The sequence below is a fragment of the Pterocles gutturalis genome, unplaced genomic scaffold, assembly GCF_000699245.1.
Source record: "Pterocles gutturalis isolate BGI_N339 unplaced genomic scaffold, ASM69924v1 scaffold2427, whole genome shotgun sequence".
Classification (NCBI taxonomy): Eukaryota; Metazoa; Chordata; class Aves; order Pterocliformes; family Pteroclidae; genus Pterocles; species Pterocles gutturalis.
In genome coordinates this window covers 94343-104729 of record NW_010109918.1, presented here as the reverse complement: position 1 = coordinate 104729, position 10387 = coordinate 94343, and the positions used below count along the sequence as shown (strand labels likewise).

Genomic DNA, 10387 nt, shown 5'->3' with positions numbered 1-10387 from the left:
GTTGTGGCTTCGCCTCGTGCGAGTGAGTTAATTCACAAAAATGATAAGATGGAGTGTGTTGGAGCCACGGAATGAGCGTAGGGCTGGAGGAGGAGGTGCCTGGTCTGCCAGCTGAGGCATCCCTCTTCTTCATTGTCATCATCAGTCCATCGCTGATGGGATTTCAGGATCTGAAGGGAAGAGTTTGGGGCCTGGCTTTTCAGAGGGATTGAAAGGAGCCCTGGGAGTGCCTTCTAGAAGGTGCTGCGGGGTGCTTGGAAATAATAAAGTTGTAAAAGCACATCTGCAGAACAAGCCAAGTTGTTATTCTCACCTCTCCTTTCTTAAGTCTTCTTGAGAAAGTTTTAAAATGAAATATACCATGTTAAAAAAAAATCCAAAGTAAAATTGTAGTCTGTTCCAGTTTATCAGGCTGTAAATATTCAGGAAACCATTTAAGTTATGCTGAATTTTCTCAAAAACAATGGGATTCAGACACAGGCTTGAGAGTTGTAGCAAACCAGGGTAGCTGTACATATAGGTTCTTTCTTTGTCCTTATGTTCTTTTGAGAAGTGACACAGGCATATTTCATGTCTGTGAGGAAGCATGTATTCCACTTGTGTGTTTAGCTTTGTATGTCTAATGTTCATATAGTAAACCTGAAAACTAACTGACTAGAACTTTTAACCTGTGGACATGTAGTTTCTGAAGTACTTTGGAGTGCATTGGAAGCAAAAGCACTTTTCAGGGTCGTTGATAATTGCTGGGATCACCGAGGATAGGAGGTGAAGCAATGCGCAGTTATTAACCAGGAGGCATGGCTCAGGCGGAGCAGAGCTGGAATTGCTGGCCACCGGTTGCGTGGAGATACAGGCACTGGCAAAGTTTTGAGACTGAGTCTTAAAATGCAGCGGCAGCCGGCCTGACAGCGCGGGCAAGGAGCTCTGCAGGGCAGGGGTTTGATGCTGGGTGGCCCCTCTTGGTGCAAAATCATCTTTGCCCTCTCCTGATCTGGAAACTCGCTTCCAGTCCTGGTATAGGTGAGCATGTTGCTGATTTTTTGTGTTCAGGGAAAGCAATTAAGTAATCAACTTGTTACACAGATGCCATTTATTTTTACTTTGTTTTTACCTTTTTTGTTAGCTTGTTTTCTGTTACCTGTGTTGGTTTAGTTAGGGTGGTGAGAGTACACTTCATTTAATTGTTTTGAAATCATTTGTGTTGATTATCAATACCACAGATCCTGGAGCTTTAAACAGGAGACCTTTAAATAAAACTAGTTTTGTTAATTTCCTTTTTATATGACTTACCAATATTGTAGAGTTGCTATTCTGAGACTTTGAAAGAATCTACAACTCATTTTCACTGAAATAATAATGTTCTTTTCAGTGCAATTGTCTTCAGAATGGGGTGGTTTGGAAAAACTAGAAACTTAATTTCCCACTGACATTATGTAAGAAGTTTCACACCTAGGTGTATTTTACAATAAAAATAATGATCTTAAAGTTGTTTTAGAAACTTCTGAAGTCTAATATTTTTACATGTGCATTTCACTGTCAAGCCAAAGATTTTGCTCATGATAGTAGTAGAGCTATGGAGAGGTGAATGGGGTTTTGTTTCACCTTGGGCAAAACCAGATACATTGCTTTCTGAATTGGGATTGCAGTTTTCATGGCTTGTAGCGTGAGCACAATTTGGGTCTTAAATACCTTGATATCTGCAGAGCAGGGGAGCTATGAAAGTGCGGTGTAGCTTCAGACCTCTAATGTGATTTTTAGGGAGGACAGCATGGCTCAGGCTCTGTGACGGTTCAGACATGATTTCACATGTTTATGTAACTGAGGAGGCTCGGAGTGCATGATGTTACCTGTTCTTAAATCTTTGCAGGATTGAATTCTCAGTCTGTATCCTTCTGTAACTCATGGGGGTTTTTTTCTACAAAAAGTTCTCGCTCTGCAAAAGTTAACTTGTCCAAGAGCTATTGACACCTGCAAAAATAAGTGTAGGGGCTGTATGTAGTTGAGGAGCCAGACAATTTTGGTTTTCAGGGTCTAGTTGAACATTATTAAAAGAAACAGTACATCTGCTAAGGTCAGTGGTACATGAACGCTGTCTCGGTGGTCAGCTGGATGCTGTGTTAGAAACTACAGGGAATACAACGTGCAGAGGTTTGGTGAGACTTGTGCTTGCAGCATTGGAAGCAAAAGGCTTCTGCGAGGAGATCTCTGAGAAAGTCTGTGTTTGATTTGTCCCCAGACAATACTGAAATTAATTTAAATATGAATAACCAATTTCAGCATGCTGAGAACAAGCTGGGCTTCTGTCTAATTCAATGCAAGGCTGAGTTACCAGCTGGTTGCAAAACATTGGCGGAACTCATGACTTTGGGACTGGAGTACAAGGGGTTGGAAGTGTCTTGGTAAATGGACTTGAATGGGGCTTGGTGGGTAACTGACCGCTTTGAACCGAGCTGTCCAAACAAGATGTTTGAGTCAAGCTGTTGGAGCGTGGCGGGGGGATCAGGGGCCTTGGCATCGGTTTGGTGCTTTCCCATGGAGTATCTGAGTGAAACGCTTCCCTGCCTGTTCCTCTGTTTCCTTCTCTACTTAGAAAAAGCCTTGAAACTTGCTTATTAACATATAAGTTCTTGAAATTAGAAAAAGTTTTTCTTCATTAAGAAAGGGTTGAAGTTAGCTTGGCTGTATCCCAGATTCTTCAGTGCTCATAATTGAGCCAAACAGTAAATCTGTCTGGGTGAAGTTTTCTAGGAGTGATCTGATGCCAGGATAAATATACATGTAAATATTGTTTTAATGTTTACATGTGCAAAACAAATCTGATTAAACTTTGTGCTATCTGAGCTTTAAGTCCTGCCCAAGCACCTCAGTTAAAGAAATCTTCCTGGGTGGTTTAGTTTCTGCATGTCAACGATAGCTCTGCAGGCTCCAGAGTCATGCTTCCCTTTCTTCTCCATCTCTACCCTCCAAAAAGACAGATCAATCCACCCTTCACATGCCTATGTCAGACAGATGTTTGTGGCTTTTCAGTCATAAAATGGTTAAGGACATCTCTGTAAAATGAACTGCCTGTGGCCCCGGTGAAACCAGAGTTTGTGGGAGTAGCGATGTCAACACAGGGTTTGATCTAAATAATTCAGTCAAGTACATTCATGGTAAAAGTGCGTAAGCCAGTTGGATGAGTTTTTAATTCCCAGTTACTGGTGAAAAGAAAGAGCGTGGTGTTTAAGGATTGCACTGTCTGTAAATTACTTGTCTCTGCTCTAATTAAAACTATGATCATGCCCTATTTGTGTTATAACATGGTCCAGTTTTGCTCGTGTACCGGATGAAAGCTGTCATGTTCATCTCGAACCAATTATTGCTGCATCCCTGTACTGGGCATAACGTGGCTATAATTAGCAGGGCTGGTGGGGTTTTCCCACCGGTTTAGGATGTCAGCATGGCGTGAGAATGAAGGGTATCAAAACAGTCCTGCATAGTGGAGTACCTCTGGGGAGAATGGGGCCCTGAGATCAGGGCCCCCTCGTCTGGTCCTTGTCTGTATTGCTGTGTCACACTTTAGTTTACAAGTTTGGGGTTTTAAATGTGAAAATACGATCTGTCAGCTGTGTCTTCTAGCCACCAGTTTTTTGCCAGATTTCTAATTATCATTGGGATTTACTCCTCACCATCAAATTCTGCTGAAATCTGCCAGCAGGTTCAGAAGTTGGAGAAAAAAGTTTGACATAAATAGATACCTCTGGCACAAAGTGTAGTTTCTTCTAGAAGCAGAACTGAAATACATGTGGGATGACCAGGTGTGTGCTAACGCAGTGCTTGACTTGGACATCATGGTTCAGTTCCCGGTTTCCTCTGTGACCTGGAGCAAGTGATCTAGTCTGTTTTGTACCTGTGTTTTTTTCACAACAGTTTTATGTTCAAAGATTTGCATAGTCAGGAAAACACACATGGAGTATTATTCTTCATAATAATATTTACTTGTTAATTCTTTTCTCTTCTCTTTTCTCTTCCAGTTCGTTTTGGAAGTGGGTAACTACTCAGATCACAAGAATAACAAGAGGTCAGTGCGTTCCTAATTGTATAATGATGTGTGTAGTGATGATTTCCAGCTGTGTATAGTTATCATGTAAGTGCATCCAAGCCAGGCAGAGCAGGGCATATCAAATGTTTGTTCCCCATCCCACCTGTGTTTGTGCTGTGAGGTGCTCCTTTGTTTTCTCCATCTCTCATGCTCTTTCTCAGCTGTAATATTTTTTTTTTAGTTTTGAAGAAAATGCGTTCATTCCCTGTTGGAACAACACTGAATTTTTGATAGTGAGAGTTCCCCATATTAAGAGATTCTTCTCTATATATATAATTTTGCAAATAGAAAATGGAGACCTGAACTTTTTTATTTTCCTTTGATAGTTGTAAATCATGCCACTAAGTTTCAATATATTACGATAAAGTAGATACTATTCCTTGATTGACATGGATGATCTGGGACCAAGAGGTTAAAGTCAGGGCGATGTTACAGAAGATGGCTGAGCCAGTCTGACAGCTCACTTGTCCCCATCGTTCCTTACCCGTGTCTTCCCATCGGCTCCCTTTGCTGCTCTAGTTCCACTCGCCAACCTTGCAGGAAATTATCTTGTTTTGTTGGTTACAGTTCTGATGATTTTGTTGTGTCAGGTCAGAGGGTGGTCAGTGAGTCCCAGTGTTCAGAGGCTGTTGAAATCCAGGTTTTTGATCACAGAGAGGCTGGGGTTGGAAGGGCCTCTGGAGATCATCTACTCCAACCCCCTGCTTAAGCAGGGTCAGCTGTGGCAGGTTGCTGAGGTCCACGTCCACTCAGGTTTTAAATGTCACCAATAACTAACTAACCAAAGAATAGTAGTAAAATAAAAGTTTTTGATTTCTAGTCATGCATTTGAATGTGGTTTTCTTTGTTGTTTGTTTGGGGTTTTTTTGTGTTGTGTGTTTTTTTTTTTTTTTTTCCCCCTTTTAAGTGCCTATGCAGCTTTGTCTAAACTAGCAGGTTCTGCAGCAGATCAGAATGACCAGCTGCATTGTTCTTATAGTCCTTATGCAGACATGAAAGTCAATTATTATAGCAGAAGTAACTGCTCTCAGTCCTGGACTCCTCTCTGGGTGTTTTATGGTTTATTTATGGTGTTTCAACATTGCCTTTACTATCAGAAGCAAACCTCGCTTTGTTCTCTTCTCTGTTCTGCAGTAGCAGGTATTAACCTCAGGTTTGTATTTTTTGCTTTCTTTTGCCCCTCACAGTGCTGAGAGCCCAATTTGTAGGAGCCATGGAAGAGTCTTCCCAACCCAGTAAACCCCTGGAGATGAACCCTTCCTCTCGCTTTATTATTGGCTCTGTGTCAGAGGATAACTCAGAAGATGAGACGAGCTCCTTGGTGAAGCTTGATCTGCTGGAGGAGAAAGAGAGGTCTTTGTCGCCTGTATCTGTCTGCTCGGATTCCCTTTCAGATCTAGGACTTTCTACTGCGCAAGAGGGTGTGGCAAGCCATATGAGGTATGGATAAAGGAGTACTCTGAATCAGACTTCAGTCTTTTTACCCCATCCATTCCAAAGATAATACAAAGATTCAACTTTATATCCAGCCTCAAATGTTTTTGTTGTGCCAAGAATCTTCTGGCATTCTGATTCAGAATGGCCTCTTGTGTGTTTATGTGTCTCAAAACCTTCTGTTTTCTGTTGGTTTTAATGACATATCTGTGCCTAAATTCCTGAAGCGCCTTTCAGAGATCTCAGCTGCTGAGTGTTATGGTGCACTTGCTTATACTGCCAGTCTCTTGTCCCAGCTTTCAGAAAATTGAAATGTGCTGACTGAGATCTTTAAAGTTTTCACTTGTGTACGTGTTGTAGACGGGCTGTGCTTCTTGAGAAAAAGGACGTGGTTTGCTTATTTTGTCTTTGTATGGGATTTGCTGCTTTATATGTAGCCAAAGAATTGGCAGGACCCCTGGGTGAGATCAGTGACTCTGATCACTTGGGATGTTTTTTGTTTTGAATAGAGAAAATTTTGTTGATAGTTAAAGAACAGATTGGTGTCCTGCAAAGGGGTGATGAGCCAAGTGGTAGGTGTTGCTTGCAGCTCATGGAGATGTTGGCCTCGCAGCTGGGAAAAGGACTGCTTCATTCCTACTCCTCGTTCTGTGTGGCTCAAATGAACTGTGAAGTTGGAATTCTGAGTCTGTTAATATTTGCCTGTCAACATGCCCTTTCTTCTTATGCTGTTGCTGATTTGCGTACCGCTAGCCTCTGAAAACAAATAGTAGCAGACTCTTTGGGTTGGGGCAGGAGGGGGATAGTCCATACTCTCCAGAACTGTTCTGGTCGTGCTGGTGGACGTGTTTAGCCAGCAGGCAGTAATTTAACAGATACAAAATCTTTATGCAAATTTAAAGGGAATTACCTTTCCAATGACTGCCAGTTATAATAATTTGGCAGCACAAAAGGTGATTTTGAAGCAGGAAAAGATCTAGCCCTGTAACTGTATATACTTTAGGAACAGAAGAAACTGGATGAACACATAACCATTAGTGTGGAAATAGACAATAGGAGAGCAAGAAAATTGAACAGCTTCTAAGACACTACCTGGCACCAGAGAGCTGTAATGCAATAGGTGTGCAACCTTGGGCACCTCTGTTGTAACTTGCTTACTTTGGCACTCTCTTCTGAGGGTACTTGACTTTCAGTTAAATTGGAGAGAAATGCCAATCCAAATAAAAAAGTTACAGCCTTATAGGCTGTTTTTCTAAGATAAAGTGAGATGAATTGAAAGAGCTTTCCAGGGGGGTAGTCCCTTTCATCAAAAGATTTCCAAATAATGTTTGCAGATGGAGAAACTGAGACACAGACAAGTTCAGCAACTTGCTTGAAGTCACTCTGGGACAGTGAATTAATGGAACATGGGTATTCTTGCTTCCAGCTTCCTTTTGGTAATCACAAAGGTACAAAGTTTTCTGAAGTGACAAAGAGAAATTCATGGCAAGTTCTGTACCCTTTGGCTAAAGGGTCAAACAAGGTGCAGGTCCAAGGGAATGTATCTTTTTGAAGAAGCTGCCAAAAATCTATCCATTTGCTGGTTAGTTTCACACGGGAGATTTTGGTCAGCTAAGGATGGAGACAGCTTGTGTTTGAGGTGAGGGGCTTTGCTTCAGAGAAGTCCGTCTCAGGGCATGATTATGTCTAAAATCCAGAGTTGAGTCAGCTGAAAAAGGGTTTGTAAGAGATACCTGAACTATCCTTTTATGTCTTCATTGAGCATGTCAGATAGTAAGTCTGTTGCTCTGGGAGCTAAAGAAAAGAGCTTGCTTCTTTCCAGCACAGGAGAGCTGGAAAACAGAGTTGTCGGCCATCTGATCAATCTGTTTTCTCCTTTCGTATACTCCAGGTCGCTGAAGTTTAGACAGTAAAACTTCCTTTCTCCTCTGAACTCCATTTTGCTGCTTTGTGGAGGTTGAGTGTAAGACTGTCTAATCCATCCTATAATATTAATTAACAGTGATTGTACCTTTTGGGCAACAGCTGTTCCAGTGCTTATCTTGACATCCCAAGCAGATTTTCACCACTCTGAGGAGCACTATGTCAACATTAAAATGACTTTGATAATTAGAAATGCTCTTCCTTGGCCATCAGCTCTCATGAGCTATTCGTGCTGTGTTACAGCAGGGAAACTCATTCCAGTAGAGGCCAAAGTAACCGTCGTTGGGAAGGATGCTCGAGCCGCTGATGCCGTGATGGGAGTCTCAGGGCACTCATGCCTTCCATCACATCTGGTTTTCTGAGAGGCCCTTTTCCTGTCGTAACAGGCATTGCTGCTTTGCTCTTGCTCTTAGACCCCCCTAAAAAGTGACACCACATTGCCAGTTCATGGAGCAGAGAGATTTCATCAGACTCTGCTTGGTACCTGAGGTTTGCAAGTCTCCTGTCTGAGCCGAGAGCCTTATCATCTGATGGGGTTGTGACATCTGATCGATATATCCTGACCCACCTGTGGGCAGTCTGGGTGCCAGCTCCTGTTCCTTCCTTTGAGCACGCAGAGTGTGTGTGCTGTGTTGTTCCAACTGTCACCTTATTGATCCTGGTGAGCGTGTCTGCTGCAGCTAAAGACAGCCTTGCTGGGACGGGTTGTACGGTAGAGGCATCCACACCACTAGAGATCTGCGAAGACCTTTGATTGTGCCAGTTGGCTGTGGCTGTATAGGATTGAGAAAGCCTTGCTCTGATAATGAACTTTAAATTGATGTGTGGAACATCAGCGCTTAACGGGAATTGTGTTGGAAGAGTAACCGTGCAGACTGAAATGTTCTGATTCTTTTCTTGTAGTTGTGCTGTAGTTAAACAGTACCAGTAGTAAAAATCATGTAAATGCCCTCCTCACTTTGTCAGTTATAGCATCTAACATTGACAGCAAGTGTCCTTGAAGAAATACTCAACCTGTGTGCACTCTACATACACAAAATCTACTCTTTGTTGCATTTTGCACCTTTAGATAATAAAACCCAAGCACAGCATTTTTTCTTAATCTTTTTGCTTCTGGGCATAATTTTGTTGTCTTTGAGTTCAGAAATTTCCATCAACACTTCCAGCAGAAGGCAGTAATGCTGTTGGGATGCAGTTTTTGCCTGGAGTGTAGTGAGCTGTTAGTTGCTATGCTCCTTTCTGAAGTTTTAGTGGTAGGTTAAATAACTTCTTTAAAAATGCCACTCGGAAAGTACTTTGGGTCTGTTTTGTTTAATAAATTGTTCTTGACTATTGCTAAATTTAATTCTCAGCTTCAAAGATGGTATCTTGTATCAAATTCCTGTTTAAAATAGAATAAATCCTGCATGTCTTCTGGTATTTATGCATCAGGGCTCTGGTTTCATACGCAGTGAAATGGATGTACAGAGTCACCTGACAATCCACTTGCATCAACTGAAAGCCAGTTTTTGGAAGGAGCTCAGCTGTTACCTCTGATATTAAGCCCACAGAGGCTTTAGCCCTTAGCACCTAACAGTATTTGGACTTCTCAGTAAATAGTCTCAATAAATTATTGAGATGCTTAAGAAGAACTAATCATCTATTAAAGTGATTTTGGAAGAATGCTTCAATTTTAGTCTGGACAGCAGGGTGTTGAGTGTGCCCAGCCTGGCACTGGGACAGGGTGCCTGCTCAGAAGCCAGTTGTAGTGTGATTGCACAAAGTCCTGAAAGTAATAAAGGATCCTTTTGAGCTTGTCCCTAATTTAAAAAAAATTCCTTTCCAGTCCAACTTCTTGTGGTTAGGAGGTTACACTATAGGGCACTGATCTTGTAAAATTGTGAGTGCAGCTGTCCTTTTACGCATGAATGTGTGCATACAAGTGCCAGTATGCTTTGGTGTCTGCAAGGCTGATGCTTTCACTGCTGCATCTGACACTGGTGCAGCTGCATCAGAAGGGATTTCTCCTTTGCTGTACTGATTCCTTCCCATTCCTGGCTTTCTGCGTACTCCTGGCAGCAGGTCGGCTGCTGGAGTTGAAGGCTCCTCTTCTTGCTCTGCTGTCTGTGCTGTCAGTTGCCATGGTGCTGCTGAGGTTTTTGTCTGGGATGACTTGCATGGGTTTGCATCTCGCGGTTAATGGAGCTGGAGTTGCGTGTGGCTTGCTGAGACATTTTCCTTTGCATACGGTCAATTGCTGTTGGCTCAGCAGATGAGGGAGAGCGATACTGTTGCATGTTTCTGCACGTTATTGAACTGAAGCTGTGCATCTTCAAGGAACTGCTGCCAAAAGAAGGGATTTAGTTCCCTTTTGTTACCTCTACTGCCAGAGAGTGATGTTGTGATTTATATTTTGAACTTCATCCACCTGGAGTGAAAAGCTGAATTTCTTCCTGTATCTGTTGAAAAAGAGGAAGCTTGCGAGGTGTTTAGGATTCCTAGCTGTTTCTGGTTATACTGATGACAAATACACTTTAAAGGGCTTTTCCTCTGCATACCTCTCAAAAGTAGCATTCTTCTTCTGTTGGTGTAACATGTTTTACTCCCTGTGATCTCAGTTAACATGGAAACGTCATCTCTAAATCCAGTCATTTGTAGGGAGATTTTGCAGAGAATGGCTGGCTAAGATACAACGGCAGTGACAGTGGCTTACTTATCTGATATTTCTAATTAAAAAGATCACAAAGTATGCTTTGTCCCTATCAGAATTCTTTAAGACCCCCTCTTGTATTTTCCTGAACGCCCTGGCTGCTCCCCCAGGCTGGGACGGGTAGCAGAGCCGTTCTCAGAGAAGCGCATTTGTGGAATCCCCTCCCAGCCTGGTGCTCCTGTCTTCAGTGGCTGCAGAAGGAGCTGGCAATGAATGGAGGCTCGCAACAAATCTGGGGAAAGAGGAAGTGTCATTCAACT

The 10387-nt window shown here is 42.4% G+C and overlaps 1 protein-coding gene across 1 annotated transcript in view; it reads left to right on the top strand.

The window, feature by feature from the left end:
- Window positions 1–3996: 3996 nt before the first annotated feature.
- Window positions 3997–10387, top strand: part of LOC104461492 (acetyl-CoA carboxylase) — a gene marked incomplete at its 3' end in the record, with an annotated part of 98136 nt that continues 91745 nt past the window's right edge. Inside the window, exons 1-2 of the mRNA XM_010073114.1 lie at window positions 3997–4060; window positions 5269–5521. Coding sequence (XP_010071416.1) covers window positions 5295–5521 — 227 coding nt within the window. The remainder of the gene's footprint in view (window positions 4061–5268; window positions 5522–10387) is intronic.